The 21,621-nt window shown below is 46.1% G+C and overlaps 1 protein-coding gene across 1 annotated transcript in view; it reads left to right on the forward strand.

Moving 5' to 3' along the window:
• Nucleotides 1-11,315: 11,315 nt before the first annotated feature.
• LOC127620907 (solute carrier family 12 member 5-like) overlaps nt 11,316-21,621 on the forward strand; it is a 90,466-nt gene continuing 80,160 nt past the window's right edge. Inside the window, exon 1 of the mRNA XM_052094252.1 lies at nt 11,316-11,540. Coding sequence (XP_051950212.1) covers nt 11,486-11,540 — 55 coding nt within the window. The 5' untranslated portion in view covers nt 11,316-11,485. The remainder of the gene's footprint in view (nt 11,541-21,621) is intronic.

A 21,621-nucleotide genomic window follows, 5' to 3' on the forward strand; every position in this document is an offset into this window, starting at 1 on the left:
ACATTCAACGATAGACACTGATTGAACAAACAGACAGGGTTTAAATACACTGACAAGGGATCACAGGAACCAATGAACAACAGAACTCAAAACAAGATAACAAGGTGAATAAACAGAAACCAATGGTAGACTAATGAGGACAGGTGAAAACAATGACAGAGAACACGAATGCTAACAGGGAGACTGTGGAAATAAACAAGGGACAAAAGTGAAAACTACGGAATACAAAAGTGACAAAAATGACAAAGGGTAACAGTGAGAACAAGACGAGGTAACCCTAACACATGTTGCTCCAAACTTGTATAATTTTCTTTCTCTGTGAAAGCTAAAAGAAGATGTTAGGTAGAAGGTAAGCTTCCCTTAATATTCACTTTCATTGTTTTGGGAAAACCATTCTGCCTAACATCTTTTAGCTTTCACAGAGAACGTCATGGTTACTGTTGTAACCTCCGTTCCCTGATGGATGGAACGAGACGTTGTGTCGATGTAGTGACACTAGGGGTCGCACTTGAGAGCCCTGAACACCTCCCATTCATTGTGAAAAGGCCAATGAGAACAGTGAACAGGTCTACCTGTGCTTTGCTGTATCGACTCCAAATAAGCTGGAATACCTGGGGGTGGAGTCTCCACTGTCCGCTGAGTGTTGCCTGCCGCGACAGCGTGTCCGCTGTGGCGTTGAGGATGCCCAGGATATCAGTGGCCAACAGCGACCTCAGCCTCTGCTGACTCCAGTGGAGAAGATGACGGGCGAGTTGCGACATGCGACAAGAACGTACACTGTCCTGATGATATATACTACTGTTGCTGTGTTGTCGGACCGGACCAACACATGCTTGCCCTGGATCAACAGCAGTAGTCTCCGCAGGGCGAGTAGTACAGCCAGCAACTCTAGGCAGTTGATGTGCCAACCCAGTTGCGGTCCTGACCAGGAATCATTGGCTGAGTGCCCGTTGCACACGGCACCCCAGCCCAGGTTGGAGGCATGGTCTGGACACTTGCTGTAGGGGAACTCCGGCCCATAGAAATGCAAGATCTGTCCAAGGGCTGAATAAGTGGTGGCAGAGCAGTGTGATAGCTATTCGATGTGTGCCGCGGTGCCATGCCAATCTAAGGTTCGATTCTGAAGCCAGTGCTGAAGCAGTCACGCCGCATCAACCCGAGCGGCGTGACTGCCACTGAGGAAGCCATATGCCCCAGGAGCTTCTGAATGTGTATCAGTGGAACCGCTGTCCTCCGCCAGAATGACTTCAGGCAGTTCAGCACTGACTGCGTGCACTCACTTGTGATGCGCACTATCATTGAGACCGAGTCTAACTCCATGCAGAGAAAAGAGAGGCTCTGAACTGGGGAGAGCTTGCTCTTTTCTCAGTTGACCCGAAGCCCTAGACAAGCTCAAAGCACTTACCTTGCTCTGCAAAACCATGCATAGGGCAGGGTTAGCAACTGGGGAGGGGGGCCTCTTGGGCCATCCTCGAGACTCATCACAACCGGCGGGGCGTAGGTGTGGCGCAGCAGGGTGTTCGAAAGCGAGGAGGCTGCGTTCGCGGGTCCCTGGCTGTGAATGCTCGGTGTCCAGCTCCCATGACAACGGCGGCTGTGGACACCTATTACATGACCCAAGGAGTGAGGAAACTGCTCTCTTTTTGACAATGTGGGTACCGCAGCCTTTTCAGGGTGCAACGAACAAAAGAGAAAAGGAAACAAAGAATTTACCTCCCGGCCCTCCAGCGGGGGATGGAGTGGTCTGGATCCCAGCTCCGTAGTGTACGTTTCGCTCCCTGGGTCGTCCGTCTCAAGACCGCTTCTGGGTCCTCATGACGGCCCGAGAGACGGGGGGTGTCAGCTTCCTGTGGGGGGCTCTGCGCTGGGGCCGAGAACTGGGCTTGGGTTGAGGCGGAGCCGCCTGGACATTCGCCGCCATAGGGGGATGCCCTCGGCGAGCAGATGGGGTGCGGGATCTTGAGCCATGCTGGTGCAAGAAGTGCTGGATGGCCTCCATCTGCTTCTTCACCACTGAGAACTGCTTGCTGAAGTCCTCAACGGTGTTGCTGAAAAGTCCGATCTTGGAGATGGCCACGTTGAGAAAGCGGGCTTTGTCGGCGTCCCTCATCTCAACCAGATACCGTGCCCATTGAACTCCCCAAATCACCTCCAGTGCCAGCCGAGCCAGCCTCATACCCATGGGTAGAAGGTTTAAAAGCACAACATTACACAGCAGTGGCAATAGCGCATTTTAACTTCCTAGATTAAAATTTTTGATAAAATCAATGCTTTAAAATGTTACATTAGTATTAAATGCTACCATAATCATATCAAATGTGTCTTATGTCTTATGTTCCTTAAACCTATACTTAAAATACACACTGTACAGTATTAAGGATGTATATTAATGTGAATAATGACTTAATACAACAGTTCTTTTTATATATACCCTAAGGCCTTTGCAGCCCAACTATGAGGTTTTCTGATGTTTAAGGTCATCCTTATATCTCAACAGAGTATCAAGTCATTCATGGAAGTTCATACTATGCTATGGTATTTCACTTTATGCAATATCAGTTAATGATAACCAGGGAGCACTTCGTAAATGATCATCATTGGAAAGATCATAAACTTTTGCTCCAAAATTTAATCTTTACCCTAGTGCAGATATGGGCAAACCTAGTGCTCTCTTTAATCCCGGTGCACAGGACAAGCCCTTGGTTGTCCTGAGACTAAATGGACAAAAGATCAGTTCAATCCAGTTCCATTAAAACATTGGCAGGCCTTGTCAATAATGAGAATCCCTAATTTCTAAGAACAAAGCAAATGTAAAAAGGGAGTAATCCTAACTATTTAGGAACTTATTTCAGTGTCTTCTGCTCTTTCTGAGTCATTTTTCCTTTTTTTGCTGAAGTGAAAAAGCAAATTGCAACATTTTTCTATGGTCCTAATCTTTGGATTAGGTCAGATTTTGCAGTCTGTGAGCATTGTGTATGTGTGTGTGTGTGTGTGTGTGTATGTGAGTGTGTGTGTGTGTGTATATATGTGTATGCATAAAGATGGGAGGTGCCCCCTGGGTTAAGCACTAAAGCCGCTTGGCCCAGATGAAAATGGTTTTCAGGATGGATGCCAGTCATTGCATGCACTCCAGACTAAAAAATTCAGGCCACATCTGGACCACACTTTAATTTTTGCACCGCACAAAGGATGTGTGCTCTTTGTTACACTAAACACAACTAAAGCCTATAGCTTCTGTGACAATAAGTGCTGTGACTTTCAACTATTTTAATATATATAAAAGTATCTGATATTAATAATAATTGCCTGCTCATATATTGTATTATGCTCATTCACAGTCTGTCTCCCTCATGTTTCCCTGGACTCTTATATTGAAGTGTTTCCCCAGACTACATTTCCCATAATGCATTGCCCTCATCACTGCCATCTGTTCCCCATTATTCTCACCCATTTTCCATTCCCTCATTAGCACTTGTTTGTGTATATATACCCTCTAGTTTTGCATTTCTTTGTCAGTTTGTTGTTGTTTTGAGTTCCTGTTTGTTGTTTGACTGTCATCGTTTTTTATTAAAGCCTTCACATAGATCCTATGTCTCCTGTCTCATCTCAGTAACCATTTGTTACAGAAGAACTGACCAAACATGGACCTGGTGGCTGTCCGTATCCTGCTTCTCAAACAAGGAGACCTTCCAGTTGAGGATCATGCCTGGGAGTTATTAGAACTAATGAATTTAGTGCACTCTGATGATGCCTCCGGCTGATTCTCACTCTGTGAATATGTTGTGGATACTCTGGAACTATGCGGTTCCCCTTTCACAGTGGATTATGGCAGGAACCCTGGGCCAAAACCTGCACCCATGTCCCCTTGCTCCAAGCCTGCCAAAGCCCTGCCTTACATGGCTCCGCCCCTCAAGCTTTTCACGGCTCAGCCTTCCACGGCTCCGCCTGCCTTCGTTGAGCCTCTACTAGCTCCACCCTCAGAATCTTCCATGGCTGCACTTGCTCCCCCAGAGACTCCTCTTCCAGCGGTTTCGGCCACCCTCCCAGAGACTCCTCTTGCAGCGGCTCTGCCCACCCCTCCTGCGACTCCACCGCCTGACCCAGTCCCCGCTCAGTGGCCTCCATCCCGACCCTGTCCCCGCTCTGTGGCCACCCCCCAGGCCTCCTGACCCAGTACCCGAACTGAGGTGGCACCCCAGACCTCCGGACCCAATCCTTACCCTGGGATCTCCTCCGTGGTCATCTTCCGGGTTCCCATCTGCGTCCCAGCCATCTTTGGAGTCTAGGTGTTGCCCCTTAAGAGGTTGTTGTGTCTCACTCCCTCGTGTTTCCCTGGACTACATTTGCCATAACGCACTGTCCTCATCACTGCCATCTGTTCCCCATCATTCTCACGTGTGTGTGTGTGTGTGTGTGTAAAAATTAATTGTCATCTTTTACTCACCTTCATGTCATTATAAAAATTCTTCTGTGAAAGAACAAAAAAAATATATATATTTGAATGAATGTTGTAATATCACTGGTTTCTGTTCTATGGCAGCTGATAGTGACACACTTTAATGCTCAAAAAATATTCCAGGTTCAGAACATATTAAGCTCAATCGACAGGCATAATATTTATTACTACAAAAACTAATTTTGACTTGTCCCTCCTTTTCTTCATCATCATCATCATCATCATCGGGAGGGCTTGTTAGTTTTGACAATACTCTTCCACAACTTTTTATCCTCTGCCAATCTGGTGACCTCTTACCTTAGATGTTCTTTTTCCAATTCCAGGCCTAAGTGTTTAAGATCTTTGTACACTTTTTCTCGATATGAAAAGCGCTGTCTACCACGTGGGTTAGATGTTACTTCCGACTTGTAAAGGGCATAGATTTTCGCCGGTTCACACTCGTTCATTCGTAGACAGTGTCCAATAAACTGCAGCTTTCTCAGTCTAATAGTTTAACTGATTCTTGTAAAGTTCTTGATTGGCCATATGAGCTTCAGCTTGTTTGATGCCCAGCATGATCCGATAACACTTTCTGGTGAAGATGTCGAGTTTGTGCTCCAGTGCCTCAGTGAGCGCCCAAGACTCGCATCCATAAAGCAGCACAGATATGCAAGCTGCATTGAAAAGCCGCAGCTTAAACTTCACTTTCGGTCTGGGTGATCTCAGGATGGTTTTGAGTTTGGTCAAAACCTTTTCTTCAAAAAAGCAAAAATCGAGTTTGAAGCGAGACAATTTACAATGAAAGTGAATAGGGCTAATCTGTAAACATTAAAGCTGAACTATGTAAGATTTTTTTAGTTAAAAATGAACAAATTGCCATTATTGATTGAGTGCATCAAAAATTAGTGCTCAAAACAATGATTTGTACTTTGAGCTGTTCGATTTGGCACGAAATCGCTGGTTTATGACGTTTATCCTTGCGTCATATCCGAACACACAGGAAAGAAGTGCCGGCTGTCTCATGTTCCTTGCTATCATGTTTACCTGCTATAATGCTTGGATATGTTTTCTGGTAGGGTTGTTGAAACTTATATTGGTTGTCATGCTTGTATGAATCGAACATTTCTCGTTTGTTAACCGATCGCGATGTATATACGTTGTCTAAGTTACTGTGACATGTTTAATATGTATGTGTGGCAGGGCGGAGGGTGGGGCCAGGTTGTGATTATACACACCCGGTCCCTTATCAGGCTAATTAAGCCTCCGAGAGGGATAAAGGCTGATGGCAGACGGTGGTGCGACGAGAGAGAGATTGTTTACGGACATGTCCGTCATGTGTGTGTTGTTGTCTTTAGTTTAAGTTAAGCATTAAAATATTATTTATATTGACAAGCCGGTTCTCGCCTCCTCCTTTCCATTGAACTACGTTACAGTATGACTTCTGAATGACTCCAAAATGTGTCTGTTCATGAGATTCTTTAATCACATTAGACCTTTTCTTCACATAGAGTTCAGAGACCTTTTCTGTGTCTTGGGGCTACAGATGCTAAAATAGCCAAGATGCAGCACTTGTAAGCTTTAAGGAGAAAAAGTAGCAGTGGAGATCCATTGCATGAATACAACCAGGTCGTTTTGTTCTCATGGTTCTTCTCTAGTCTTTTCATAATCCTGATGCTCATTCTGCAGACGGTCAGTTGGTCAGTTTTTGTGTTCATATTGTAACATACATAAATAGAGTTATTGATGTTATTTTGTTATTGTTAAATTCATGTTCTCATTTTTGTTTTGTTAGAAGGGCTGTGATTGGTTCTTGGTTGCCTGGAAATAAAAAGGGATTAAGGGGAGCGGTTTAAGAATAAGAAAAGAAGAAATAAACAAATGTGAAGTAGACTGCTGATCTTTGCCCTTGGGCTGGACTGATTCACTAAATTTTATTGTTCTGATTACATGTTTCATGGCTCTTGGTGCGCTGCCTTTTTGTTTTTGTTTGTGGTTTATAAGTAAAAGTCATAACTGGCAACTTTGTTTTTGATCTCTCTCTGTCAGATTCAAATGTACAATTCAAAATATGAAATAACATTACACACACACACACACACACACACACACACACACACACACACACACTCACGCATGCATCCACGCACACACACACACACACACACACACACACACACACACACGCGCATACTGTACATACACACACACACATATATTGTACATACACACACACACACACACACACACACACACACAGACACATATACTGTACATACATACACACACACACACACACACATACACTTCTGTGCTCTGTCTCTTTCTTTTATCTAACTATAGTTATCTAACTCCATGTTTCCTTCTTCCCCTCTCTGCAGATCTTAAAGTGCATTCTATCATTTATGTGTCCAACCATGTATGTGTCCCTTATTCCTGTGTGCCCTTGCCCAAAATCCTGCACTTTAGGAAATACTTTTTTTTTTTTTTTTTACAAAAGCCATCTACCATACCTTAATTTATTCACTGTATTTATAGAAAGCTTTCAGGAATGAAGACTCGGAGAAGTTTACCTCTGATGTCAGGAGGAAAGTGTGTATAAAAGAGAGCTGGATTTCCACATCACTTAATCTCACAAGCATTCCACGACCTGTAGAAGAAGAAGAATACTTTATTTTGGTCACACATTATACACACAGTTTTTTTTTGCATATATACAGTGAAATTTATTAGTTTTCACATATCCCAGCTAAGCTGGGGTCAGAGTGCAGGGTCAGCCATGATACGGCGCCCCTGGAGCAGATAGGGTTAAGGGCCTTGCTCAAGGGCCCAACAGTGGCATCTTGGTGGTGCTGGGGCTTGAACCCCTGTCCTTCTGGTCAGTAACCAGTAACCCTGAGCCTCAACCACTGAGCCACCACTGCCCTGTAGCATGACATAAACCCTGTAAAAGCTTCTGGCAATTGCTCCTTATACATGGGTTATGCCTCATAACTATTTTAACACTTATAGAAACATTAAGGGAGAACTTTAAGGTGTTTGATTCATGTGTCTCATTAAATGGCAATGTTGAAATACTGGATGCTCCTTTGTGGTTTGATGCCAAACCCAGTTTCTAGAAAATGTAATTATGTAAGTGTCTTGCTGAAGAGATCAGCTAAGACTTCGATTTCCAGGCTGGTTTATGCTGGTTAGTGTTGATTTGGTCAAGTAAAATAATTTTTATTTGTATAGTGCTTTTCACAACACACTTTGTTTTAAAGCAGCTTTTACAGAAACTTAAGCTATAACAGAAAATTAAGCTGTAAAATTTGTAATATCGTAGTTATCATTGCGCTGTTTGATAAAGACGTGATTGCAAATTGTGCCTTAAATAAATACAAATAAAATAAAATAAGTAAATTAATAATATATGTATTTACACCACTGGAGTTTGGTCAAGCTGCTTAACCAGCATAGCCATATTTGGTATTTATTATGTGTTATTTATTCACATTATATTTTCACACAAGGTTTGAAGCACTTTAGACCTAGTTTTCCAGGTTGGTTTCTGCAGGTTAGTGCAGGTCTGGTTTACTAGTATAGTTATGCTATCCACCTGCAAAACCTAGTTGGTAACCTTAAATGGTTACCTTAAAGGGATAGTTCAACCAAAAATGAAAATTCTCTCATCATTTACTCACCCTCCTGCCATCCCGGATGTGTTTGACTTTCTTTATTCTGCTGAACAAAAACATTTTTTTTAAATATAATGTCAGCACTGTAGGTCCTCACAATGCAAGTGAATGGGTGCCAAAAAAGTAAAGCTTCAAAATACAAATAAAGACAGCATAAAACTAATCTATAAGACTATAAGTTGTTAAATCCATTTCTTCAGAAGTGAAGTGACAGGTGTGGGTGAGAAACAGATAAATATTTACTATAAATTCTCCTCCCTGCCCAGTAGGGGGCGATATGCATGAAGAATGGAAATCGGCAAAAACAAAAGAAGAATGTAAAAAGAGATTTAAATATTGATCTTTTTCTCACCCACACCTATCATATCACTTCTGAAGACATGCATTTAACCACTGGAGACTAATGAATTAATTCTATGCTGCCTTTTTGTGCTTTTTGGACTTTCAAAGTTCTGGTCACCATTCTCTTCCATTGTGAGGACCAACAGAGCTGAAATATTCTTCTACAAATCTTTTTTTGTGGTCAATAGAATAAAGAAAGTCATACACATCTGGGATGGTATGAGGGTGAGCAAATGATGAGAGAATTATAATTTTTGGGTGATCTATCCCTTTAATGAGCTATTTCTTACTTATCTAAGCCTTTATATTAGTTTTCTTGGTGTAAACTGAAAAAGTGGTAACCTTCAGTTATTGCCTCTATTTGAAATTAAATTGTCAAAATTGAATCTACTTCAAGGTAAATTAAATTTTCAGATTAAATATAATTTTTTAAATGGAATAAAACCAGTTAATTTAGATGTTTTCATATACACTGATCAAGCCACAACATTAAAATCACTGGCAGGTGAAGTTAATAAAATGTATTATATCATTACAATGACACCTGTATAGGGGTGGAATATATTAGGCAGCAAGTGAACAGTCAGTTCTTAAATTTCATATGGAAGCAGGATAAATGGGCAAGCATAAGAACCTGAACCTTTGACAAGGGCCAAATTGTGATGGCTAGATGACTGGGTCAGAGCATCTCCAAAACGGCAGGTCTTGTGGGGTTTTCCTGGTATGCAGTGGATAGTTGGTACCTACAAAAAGTGGTCCAAGGAAGGACAACCGGTGAACTTGCGAAGGGTCATGATTGACCAAGGCTCATTGATGTGCGAAGGGAGTGAAGGCTAGCCCGTCTTGTCTGATCCCACAGAAGAGCTATTGTAGCACAAGTTGCTGAAAAACGTAATGCTGGCCATGATAGAAAGGTGTCAGAACACACAGTGCATCGCACTCTGCTGCGTATGGGTCTTCATAGCTGCAGACCGGTCAGAGTGGCCATGCTGACCCCTGTCCACTGCCGAAAGTGCCTAAAATGGGCATGTGAGCGTCAAAACTGGACCATGGAGCAATGGAAGAAGATGGCCTGGTCTGATGAATCAAGTTTTCTTTTAGATCATGTGGACAGCCAGGTGTGTGTGTGTGTGTGTTGTTTACCTGGTGAAGAGATGGCAGCAGAATGCACCATGGGAGGCAGTGTGATGCTCTGGGGGAATGTTCTGCTGGGAAACCTCAGGTTCTGGTATTCATGTGGATGTTACTTTGACACATAACACCTACCTAAAATTGTTGCAGACCATGACAACGGTATTCCCTGATGACAGTGGCCTCTTTCAGCAGGATGCGCCTTGTCACACTGCAAAAATTGTTCAGGAATGGTTTGAGGAACATGACAAAGAGTTCAAGGTATTGACTTGGCCTCCGAATTCCCCAGATTTCAATCCAACTGAGTATCTATGGGATGTGCTGGACCAACAAGTCCGGTCCACGGAGGCCCTTTCTTTTGGCTTTGCAGCAAACAGGTAAGCAAAAATTATATTTTCTGTGGTCTCCCATTAAACACTATAGAAGTTTACCCTACATTGGTTTACTTCTGCATTCCAAAACCTGGAAATGTAAAAAAAAAAAAGTATATTTGGTAAGACAAGCAATACTATTTTGATTGCTCATATGTCATGTTAGGGATTCGAAGAATCTATTAGAACATAAATCACATACAAATCATGCTGCATGTTTAGGATGTAATGTATGATGTGTTTGTTCATGTATTTCATGTCTTTTATTTTGAAAGTTTATTTCATGTTTCATGTCATGTTGAACCCTAGTCATGTGATTCCTGTTTCCCTCCATGTTTATATCTCTTGTTTTCAATGGGTTATTGTATTGTTTTCTTGTTATCAGTTCTGTCTGTTCATTGGTTCCCTCGTCATTGTTTTACCCCTTGTCCATGTATTTAAGCCCTCATGTTTTCCATTGTCCTTGGTCAGGTATTGTGTTTGGTAACATTGTTAAGTCAAGTCAAGTCTAGTTCATATTTATGCTTCATTCACGTCTATAGGTAGGGTTTTTGGATTTCACTTTTGTTAAAATTGCACTTGGGTTCTTCACTCCATCGTCTTTGTCATTGCCAGCACCAGCAACATTCGTTACATAGGAAAGGTGCTTTGTTACTTTTCTAAGTGATCAGGCAGATGATAAAATGGGTGAAACAATCCTTGACTTGCATTAAAGGAGGGATCTGCGCCATGTCTAAGGCCATATCCAATGCCTTAGAAACCACCCAAAAGAACCTAGCTACCCCACAACAATGTACTGAAAAGCACCCAAAAGCACAGAACCCAAGTATTGTTGTTGCAGCAAGTTTTGTCCAACCAAGCACCACTCATATTTTCTTAAAAATTTAGTCTACAGCTTGGGTTGGTGTTGAATTCAGGCCAGGAAAATGAAGAGAATGCAAGGTAGTTGATCACATGCCACTCTCATTTTATTTTCATTTTTAGATTTGTGTTACTGTCTATCATGCACTTTGTTCAGACATGAACACAGTGTGAGTTGATGATGACATAGCAACAGAGAGAGAGCATGGCAATGACAAGCAGTCATGACTCAGAACTGCATGGTGAATGTAATGGTGACAGGCTGTGGTTGTGTAGCAGAGATAGAGAGAAAGAGAAAGAAAGACGACATGCCGTGTGAGTGTTTGAGAGAAAAATCCTTGCACTTAAACATTCCATCATTTACATCCCTGCAGCCTCTCTGTCCCCCAACCCCTCCTCCTAGAGAGAGAGAGAGAGAGAGAGAGAGCGAGAGAGAGCGAGAGAGAGAGAGATTCAATAAGCAAGGCAGCAAATGGCAAGGGGACTCCCATCTGCCAAAGCACAGCACTGCTGCTTGGCTTCTTGAGAGGAGAGAGGCAGAGAATCACAAGCCTTCTCCTCCTCCATCCTGTGTGTGAGCGTGTGGCTTTTTTTCACTGGTACACACGTTGGCTGGTGGAATCACACAGCACTGTTAGCATTAGCGGAGGATCTGTGCTGTGTCTTCCAAAATGCTCAACAATCTCACTGAATGTGAAGAGGGCGAAGGGGGACCCAACAGTCAGGGTGAGTGCTGTCATCCTGTCGCAGCAATTGGATGATGCAAGTGTATGAGTGTGTGTGTGTGTGTGTGGGAGGGGAGTGCAGTGGAAAAGCAATGAAAATGTGAATTTGTGCCGGTCACTGTTGGTGGTACCAGTGCAAGCTATGTGTGTGTGTGTAGGTGCAGTGGATGAGCAGAGATTGAGAAAATGTGAATTTGATATATGCTGTATATACATACATATAAATTAAAATGTTCTCAATATCTGCTTATATATGTGTGTGTGTGTGTGTGTATCTAATGAATGACGGTAGATGAAGTTCAATCCTGCCAATAATTGTGTATACTGTATACTATATTGAGTGTGTGTGAGTGAGTGTGTGTGTGTGTGTGTGTGTGAGTCTGATGAATGAGGGTAGATGAAGACCAGTCATATACCAAAGACTGATGGCTGTAGAATTGGTAATTACAATGGTATTATACTATAAATGTGGTTTATGAGGACATTTGTAGTGTCTCCATTATTCAAATCGCTTAAAAAAACATACTAAACAATGTTTTTTTGAAAATTGTAAAATGCAGAAAGTTTTTATGAGGGTTAGGCTGAGGTTTAAAGTTAGGATATAGAATCTATAGTTCATACAGTATAAAAATTGTTATGTCTATGGAAATTCCTCATAAGGATAGCCACACCAACATGTGTGTGTGTTTTAGTGTGTGAGAGTGAGATATTAGGGGTGAAGTCAACAAATATTTCTATAAATGATGTCATAAATGCATAAATGTGTGTGTGTGTGTGTATTTGGTATAAGCACAGAGATAGAGACAGGGAATGGTTCAAAGGAATAATACAGTTGGGAATTCTTATTTGTGTGTGTGTTTGTGTGTGTGCTGATGTATATACAGCTTGGCAATGGCTTGTGCTGCAAGGATGCTGTGAGGAGAATGATAATGATTTCTGTGTCTGTATGAGGAAGTATGACAGCAGTGTGTGTGTGTGTGTGGATAGTCCAGCATCATCACGTCCCTTGGGAACAACTCAACCTGCCTCCATCAACATTTTATGTTTGTCTTTCTTTTTCAGTGTCTTTCTATTTGTCACTCTCTTTCATAATCTTATTTAGTTTTTACAGTCAGTGGATGATGGGCTTCGCTTTGTCTCTTAGATCCTGGGGAGTAATTTGAATAATTGGAGCATCTTAGTAAAAGCAGACCTTTCAGTACATTTAATGTCCTTAATCCCTGGCTGTCTTGGAAAGGAAAGGGGTCTTGCACATGCAGGATGCTCAGTTTGTACTATAAAAGCTTAGTACAGGTACAGTAGCAACCTGTGAAAGAGAGGCTACCTGACATCCTCTGTCATACAGTGTATTCTTATTAACGCCCTACAGTACGGCAGAACATGCACTCATTATATGAATCCAAAAGCTTGTTAGGTGTGTGATATATTCTTTACATGTATGTGCATAAATATGTGATTGAACATATACATGTATGTGTCTGTGTATTTCAGTTCCAAATTTGACATAATTTTATTGCAGTGATTGTAGCAGGTACTCTGTCCATGGTGCTGAAATGAATGCCTATTGAGCCAATATTATCAGTAATGCTGTCCATGGTCCTGAAACAGACTTCCGCAGTCAGAATTCACATGTAATTTCACAGCATTGTGAATGTACACCCGTTTTAGGGCCTCTGTTACCACAGGACTGTGCTGTTTTGTGTAGACCTGCGTGGAGCTGGCTGCAGAATGCTGCATTGTTGCTTTTCATAGGGTCTCTCTTTCTCTCTCTCTCTCTCTCTCTCTCTCTCTCTCGTCTCTCTCTCTCTCCCCCTCACTGCCTTGCTCCCTCCAAAGTCTAATGCTGCCCTGAATTTTCTCTCAGCCTTTCCCTCTGTCTTTCTCCCATCAGGGGGTAGGGACAGTACTGCGGTGGTTTTAATGCCTATTTGCTCATAAAATTCATGCTTGGTAGATCACCAGCTAAAGCTGTCCTGAAACAATCTTTTGGGTGTTCACTGTCGTTGTCTGTCAGGAAGTTGTGAGGGCATTTACATCGTCTTCATTATGCTAAAATGTAACTTGAAGAAGCTATTTCTATCTGATATTACCTATAAAATGAGTTTTGTTGGTGCAACCTAATGTATTCAGATTGATTTTAGTTATTGACTTACTAATATACTACTATATATATGCTACTATACTACACACTTTTTACTCCAGAGAACATTTCTCAGAGTAGGGGTATTTTTAAAGTCAGCTTCCGCTTATACCTTAAATATACAGTATGCAGGGGCAGTGGTGGCTCAGTGGTTGAGGCTCAGGGTTACTGACCAGAAGGTCAGGGTTCAAGCCCCAGCACCACCAAGATGCCACTGTTGGGCCCTTGAGCAAGGCACTTAACTCCATGTTGCTCCGGAGGGATTGTCCCTGTAATAACTGCACTGTAAGTCACTTTGGATAAATGTAAATGTAAAGTCTTAAAGTTACTACATACATAAAAAGATTCAGTTCATTGAATTCATGTTGACATTTTGTGACAACTTGCCCCAATTGCAGGGCATGTTGTCACAAAACATGGGGCAAGATGTCAAACTGGAACCTGTGAATCAGCTTTTCAGCCAAATTTAAAAAGTAAAACAACTATTAGGCACAAAACAAATCATAAAACAACAAAAATGGAAAAGATTATATAAACCAATATCCAACAAATATTGTTATTGCTTTTAAAACACGTGACAACCAAACGTGTCAACATGATGTGACCAGACATAAAAAATAGCTTTGTCTTAATAACAAATGTAAATCTTACTTTAAAAATCTGCCTTCATAATATAGCTGACCATTGCCTTAATGTATGTCAGAGGGGTTTGATTATGTTTGCTTGTTTACCCAAAATCTATAACAAAAATATGATATTTAAAATTGACTTGGGAGGATGGAATTCACAAAAATATTCTAATTTAAGTGGGTTTAAAATGGTGTCTTTGAAACCAACATACAAAACCTTTGCTAGAGAAAACACACAATTGTCCGACTGGACTTTTGACTCCAAATCTTATTGTTACTGAGACATAGCTCTTGTGTGACAACTTCCCCATGTGACAACTAGACCTGGTCTCCACTATTTTAAAAAGCCCCAACCATAACACTTTGCTTAATGGTTGAGAGAATGTCATATTTGTGATTAGATTGATATAAATTAAGACCCAAAGTACAGTGTTTGAAACCCTAACTTCTCTTGAAGACAACTGGGTTTGACAGATATACCATAAGTGTTATAACCATGTTTTAGCAGCTTCACAGATAATGTATTGTGATTACAATTGCTATGACAGTGGTTTAGTTACATCACACTTAGTGTAGCCTGACACAATCATTTTTAACCTTTCTCTCATTGGCCTATGAGGTTTACAATCTATCTGATTGCATTATGACACCGATGATCTTTGGTATTTGTCAGCAATCAAGAAGGCTGGACTAGGTAAGTGACAAATTAAATGAAAGGGAAAGGAAATTGATTGTTGATCGACTTCACCGGCAATGTACAACCTCTGAGCTATTTGACACATCTCATCACAGCTCCACATGACTAATAGCGATACCGACACCATTTACAATCAATGTCAAAAATACATTCATCTATGATTTGAGAATTAGAAAATGTTTTATGAGTTTTTTTTAAAACAGTTTCAAAACTTTTTTTGGACTTAATAATAGCTTAACATTATTAACTTTATCTATTGAAGAGCTTGTTAATTATTATAGCTAAAATGATAATATCATTAGCTAAATGATTTTAATAGTATTAAATGAATGTCGAACACTCAATAAATCATGACCCTGCACTTATAAAATGCAAAAATTACTAAATCTTAAATATCAAATTAAATATCTAATTCAGTCCATGTCAAGTGCTTTAATTGCCATTACACAAGACATGGGAATTTGATTTGAATTATTATGGTGTTGTGGATTTATGTTGGCTTGGCTGAAACAAAACAAAAAATCTTACATTATTTCTCCTTAATCTGATTATTATAATGACTTTAATTTCAAGCACAGGCCATAACTATTAGGAATCTAGTATCTGCAAGAATGACTGTGTACACTGTAATATTTCCAAATTTCCTGTATAAAAAGCACCTATAATAATAATAATAATAATAATAAAAACATTTCTAAGTATATGTAGTGATTATAGTCCATTCAATTTTGTCATAAACTTCAAAGCAGCATTAGTCAAAGAGTTTAAATCAATAATAGTAAAATAAAAAGGAGATACATTGAGTGACTATTGATGAGTGGTTTGTCATTAAAAGAATATTCTGGGTTCAGTACAAAATAAGCTCAATCAACGGCATTTGTTGCATAATGTTGATTTCCACAAAACTTTATTTTGACTTGCCCCTCCTTTTCTTTAAAAAAAGCACAAATCTGGGTTTCAGTGATGCACTTACAATGGAAGTCAATGGGGGCCAATCTGTTAACGTTAAAATACTCAATGTTTCAAAAGTATAGCCATGAGACATATGCGTGTGAACTTGATTTAATTGTGAAGTCACTTATTAACTTTATCTATGTAAAGTTGTATCCACTTTTGCAATGATGATGTAATGTCAACAAGCTGTAAAACCCTAAAATGACAGTAACTGTCACGAACCCAGCTCCTCCGCTTCCTCGGGCGCGCACGCTTGCACTCCGCTGGCGTGCTCGCGTCCCGCTCCCTCGCTCCGCCCCCCTGGGCTCGTACGCTCTTTTTCCTCCCACGAGCACTCACGCTCTTGGTGCTGTTGCGAGCTCTCGCTCGTGGGCTATCTCCCTCCTCTGACTCACATGCCCGCTTCACGCCAGAACATTATGACCACTTTCACACACGCGCCTCCAATCTTCTGCACTCCCACACATTAGTTACACCTGCCACAGTCCCAATCCCCTGTTATTGTCTACACCTGCACCTTCCCCTATAAATACCCAGCACTTCCGTTTCACGGGTGTTGGTTATTGTGTGTTTAGTTTCCCGTGCTTTGCCCCGCTAGTCCCGTCTAGTTCTGCCCCCGCTAGTCTCATCTAGTTTCGTTCTCGTTACCTCTTAGCTTGCCAACTCCCTATTCTTCTCGTTCCCGTCATTGTTCCCGCTCGTCTCGTTTTGTTCGTCGCCCTACTTGTTAACTGTTTTCCCGTCTTCGACCCCTTGTTATATCTTTGATTCCCCGGCTTCTGACCCAACGCTTCCCTCGACTACTCTCTCTGTATTTGCCCTGTGGTGTACTTTTGCCTGCACTGCTTTTAATAATCATTAAAAGCAGTTTTCACCGACATTGTGACTGTCTCATCTTGTGTGTGTGTGTTCCCGGGTTACAGAATAACCAACCTCACCATTGACAGTCACAATGCCCCGCGATCAGGATTCGCGCAGCTCACTCGAGCGGAGAAACACGTCACATTCGGCGCGCGGAGCTACTGTGTGGAGAGAGGACCACGCGCTCTCGGCCCGGGGGCAGCAGGTAGGCATAATGTCTGATTTATGTCACCCTGTTTTACCTGTGTCTGCCCCCGAGCCCGTTTATGCATCTAGTGCATTTCTGAGCGCCGTGCACTCTTCGGGCGCTAACCTAGGGTTATTTATGCGAGGTAGCGGTTGTGTGGCTCTTAGCCCCGCCCTCGACATCATGGACCCAGCGGCCCAACTCATGGTTTTGCGTCAGGGGAGCCAAACCTTGGAGGCTTATGTCTCTGATTTTTGTGCCCTGGCCAGCCAGGTGAATTTTGATGAGGTGGTTCTGAAGGACATTTTTCAAGATGGACTGAATGAGCCAGCCTCATCATACATGCCTGGTGGTCGCTGCTCTCTCAACCTGGTTCAGTTTATTGACCTCGCCCTGCTGTGCGTTGGTTCCTCGTTTACTGTGGGGGAGGCAGATACTGAACCAGCGCTTTACACGGCCCCCAAGCCTTACACGGCCCCCGTCTTGAAGCCTACTACGGCCCCCGTCTTGAAGCCTTACACGGCCCCCGTCTTGAAGCCTTACACGGCCCCCGTCTTGAAGCCTGACACGGCCCCCGTCTTGAAGCCTGACACGGCCCCCGTCTTGAAGCCTTACACGGCCCCCGTCTTGAAGCCTGTCACGGTCCCAGTCCCTATGCCTGACACGGCCCCAGTTCCGGGGCCTGTCACGGCCACAGCCTCGAAGCCTGGCACGGCCAGCGAGTCAACGCCCATGCCTGCCACGGCCAACGAGCCAGCGCCCACGGCCAACGAGCCAGCGCCCACGGCCAACGAGCCAGCGCCCATGCCCGCCTCGGCCAACGAGCCAGCGCCCCTGTCTGCCACGGCCGGTGTGCCAGCGCACATGTCTGCCACGGTCAGCGAGCCAGGGCCTGTAGCCTCGACCGTCCCCATGGCCACGTCCCCTGTTGGCCGAAGACGTAAGAGAAGGAAGAGGGCCCCTTCTCCCCAGTCTCGTCTTGTGTTCAAGACCGCAGAGGGTCCCTCAGAGTCTCCCACGGCTCTGCCGGGCTCTGCTCCGCCCCCAGAGTCTCCCACGGCTCTGCCGGGCTCTGCTCCGCCCCCAGAGTCTCCCACGGCTCTGCCGGGCTCTGCTCCGCCCCCAGAGTCTCCCACGGCTCTGCCGGGCTCTGCTCCGCCCCCAGAGTCTCCCACGGCTCTGTCGGGTTCTGCTCGCCCCTCTGAGCCCTCCCGGGCTCCGCCTCACGAGTCTCCAAGGGCCCCTCACGAGCCTCCCAGAGCTCTACCCCTCAAGTCCCTCAGGGCTCCACCCTTCAAGCCTCTCACGGCTTCGCCCCTCGAGTCTCTCAAGGCTCCATCCCTCGAGTCTTTCATGGCTCCACCCCTCAAGCCTCTCACGGCTTCGCCTCTCGAGTCTCTCAGGGCTCCATCCCTCGAGTCTCTCATGGCTCCACCCCTCAAGCCTCTCACGGCTTCGCCTCTCGAGTCTCTCAGGGCTCCATCCCTCGAGTCTTTCATGGCTCCACCCCTCAAGCCTCTCACGGCTTCGCCTCTCGAGTCTCTCAGGGCTCCATCCCTCGAGTCTTTCATGGCTCCACCCCTCAAGCCTCTCACGGCTTCGCCTCTCGAGTCTCTCAGGGCTCCTCCGCCTCTCAGGGCGTCCCCTCTCGAGTCTTTCATGGCTCCACCCCTCAAGCCTCTCACGGCTTCGCCTCTCGAGTCTTTCATGGCTCCACCCCTCAAGCCTCTCACGGCTTCGCCTCTCGAGTCTTTCAGGGCTCCACCCCTCGAGTCTTTCATGGCTCCACCCCTCAAGCCTCTCACGGCTTCGCCTCTCGAGTCTCTCAGGGCTCCTCCGCCTCTCAGGGCTCCGCCCCTCGAGTCTTTCATGGCTCCTCTCCTCAAGCCTCTCACGGCTTCGCCTCTCGAGTCTCTCAGGGCTCCTCCCCCTCTCAGGGCTCCGCCCCTCGAGTCTCTCAGGGCTCCTCCCCCTCTCAAGCCTCTCAGGGCTCCCCCTCTCGAGTCTTTCAGGGCTCCTCCTCCTCTCAAGCCTCTCAGGGCTTCGTCTCTCGAGTCTTTCAAGGCTCCCCCCCTCAAGCCTCTCGAGCCTCCCAGGGCTCTGCCTCCCGAGCCTCCTATGGCTCTGCCTCCCGAGCCTCCTACGGCTCCCCCTCCAGAGCCTCCTACGGCTCCACCTCCCGAGCCTCCCAGGGCTCGGCCACTAGAGGCTCCTACGGCTCCGCCTCCCGAGCCTCCTACGGCTCCCCCTCCAGAGCCTCCTACGGCTCCACCTCCCGAGCCTCTCATGGCTCTGCTCCCAAAGACTCCAGAGCTTCCTAGGGCTCCGCCTCTCGAGCCTTCCACGGCTCCGCCACCCGAGCCTCCTACGGCTCCCCCTCCAGAGCCTCCTACGGCTCCACCTCCCGAGCCTCCCAGGGCTCGGCCACTAGAGGCTCCTACGGCTCCGCCTCCCGAGCCTCCTACGGCTCCCCCTCCAGAGCCTCCTACGGCTCCGCCTCCCGAGCCTCCTACGGCTCCCCCTCCAGAGCCTCCTACGGCTCCACCTCCCGAGCCTCTCATGGCTCTGCTCCCAAAGACTCCAGAGCCTTCTAGAGATTCGCCTCCCGAGCCTCCTACGGCGCCACCTCCCACGGCGTCACCTCCCCCGGCTCTGCCTCCAGAGCCTACCAGGGCTTCACTCCTGGAGCCTTCTACGGCGCCACCTCCCATGGCGTCACCTCCCTCGACTCTGCCTCCAGAACCTACCAGGGCTTCACTCCTGGAGCCTTCTACGGTGCCACCTCCCACAGCGTCACCTCCCTCGGCTCTGCCTCCAGACCCTACCAGGGCTTCACTCCTGGAGCCTTCTACGGTGCCACCTCCCACGGCGTCACCTCCCTCGGCTCTGTCTCCAGAGCCTACCAGGGCTTCACTCCTGGAGCCTTCTACGGCGCCACCTCCCACGGCGTCACCTCCCTCGGCTCTGCCTCCAGAGCCTTCCAGGGCTTCACCTCTGGAGCCTCCTACGGCGCCACCTCCATGGGCTCCACTTCCAGAGCCTTCCAGGCCTTCACCCCTAAAGCCCCCCTTGGCTCCACCTCCAGAGCCGTCCAGGCCTTCGCCCCTAAAGCCTCCTTCGGCTCCACCTCCAGAGCCCACCAGGGCCTCGCCCCTGGAGTCCTCCACGACTCCGCCTTTCACGGCTCCGCCCCCTGAAACCTTTCCTCACTGGGTCTTGCCTGCTCCTCTTGTGACCGTTCCTCTCCCTGCCCCCTGGCCTCCTGACCTTGTCCGGTGGCCTCCTGACCCTCTACCTGTCCTGTGGCCTCTTCCCTGGCCTCCGGACCCTATTCCTGTCCGGTGGTCACCTTCCAGACCCCCGGACCCAGTCCCTGTCCTCCAGTCGCCTTCCAGGCCCCCTGACCTAGTCTCTGCCCTATGGCTGCCCCCTAGACCTCCCGACCACCCGCCTGTCCACTATGTTCCCCCTGACCTTGCCTTATACTGCCCATTGACCCCGATGGACTGTTTCATTCCCTTTGTGCCTTCTGCCCCCCGCGAGATCACACTCTCGTTCTGTTCCCCGCGAGATCACACGCTCGTTCTGTTCCCCGCGAGATCACACGCTCGTTCTGTTCCCCGCGAGATCACACGCTCGTTCTGTTCCCCGCGAGATCACACGCTCGTTCTGTCCCCCGCGAGATCACACGCTCGTTCTGTCCCCCGCGAGATCACACTCTCGTTCTGTCCCCCGCGAGATCACACTCTCGTTCTGTCCCCCGCGAGATCACACTCTCGTTCTGTCCCCGCGAGATCACACTCTCGTTCTGTCCCCCGCGAGCTCACACTCGTTCTGTCCCCCGCGAGCTCACACTCTCGTTCTGTCCCCCACGAGCTCACACTCTCGTTCTGTTCCCCGCGAGCTCACACGCTCGTTCTGTTCCCCGCGAGCTCACACGCTCGTTCTGTTCCCCACGAGCTCACACGCTCGTTCTGTCCCCTCGCTCCGCAGCCGCGGCGTGGCCGTCAGGAGCCGTCCTATTCAGAGGGGAGTACTGTCACGAACCCAGCTCCTCCGCTTCCTCGGGCGCGCGCGCTTGCACTCCGCTGGCGTGCTCGCGTCCCGCTCCTCGCTCCGCCCCCTGGGCTCGTACGCTCTTTTTCCTCCCACGAGCACTCACGCTCTTGGTGCTGTTGCGAGCTCTCGCTCGTGGGCTATCTCCCTCCTCTGACTCACATGCCCGCTTCACGCCAGAACATTATGACCACTTTCACACACGCGCCTCCAATCTTCTGCACTCCCACACATTAGTTACACCTGCCACAGTCCCAATCCCCTGTTATTGTCTACACCTGCACCTTCCCTATAAATACCCAGCACTTCCGTTTCACGGGTGTTGGTTATTGTGTGTTTAGTTTCCGTGCTTTGCCCCGCTAGTCCCGTCTAGTTCTGCCCCCGCTAGTCTCATCTAGTTTCGTTCTCGTTACCTCTTAGCTTGCCAACTCCCTATTCTTCTCGTTCCCGTCATTGTTCCCGCTCGTCTCGTTTTGTTCGTCAGCCCTACTTGTTAATTGTTTTCCCGTCTTCGACCCCTTGTTATATCTTTGATTCCCCGGCTTCTGACCCAACGCT

Source organism: Xyrauchen texanus, chromosome 27, assembly GCF_025860055.1.
Source record: "Xyrauchen texanus isolate HMW12.3.18 chromosome 27, RBS_HiC_50CHRs, whole genome shotgun sequence".
NCBI lineage: Eukaryota > Metazoa > Chordata > Actinopteri > Cypriniformes > Catostomidae > Xyrauchen > Xyrauchen texanus.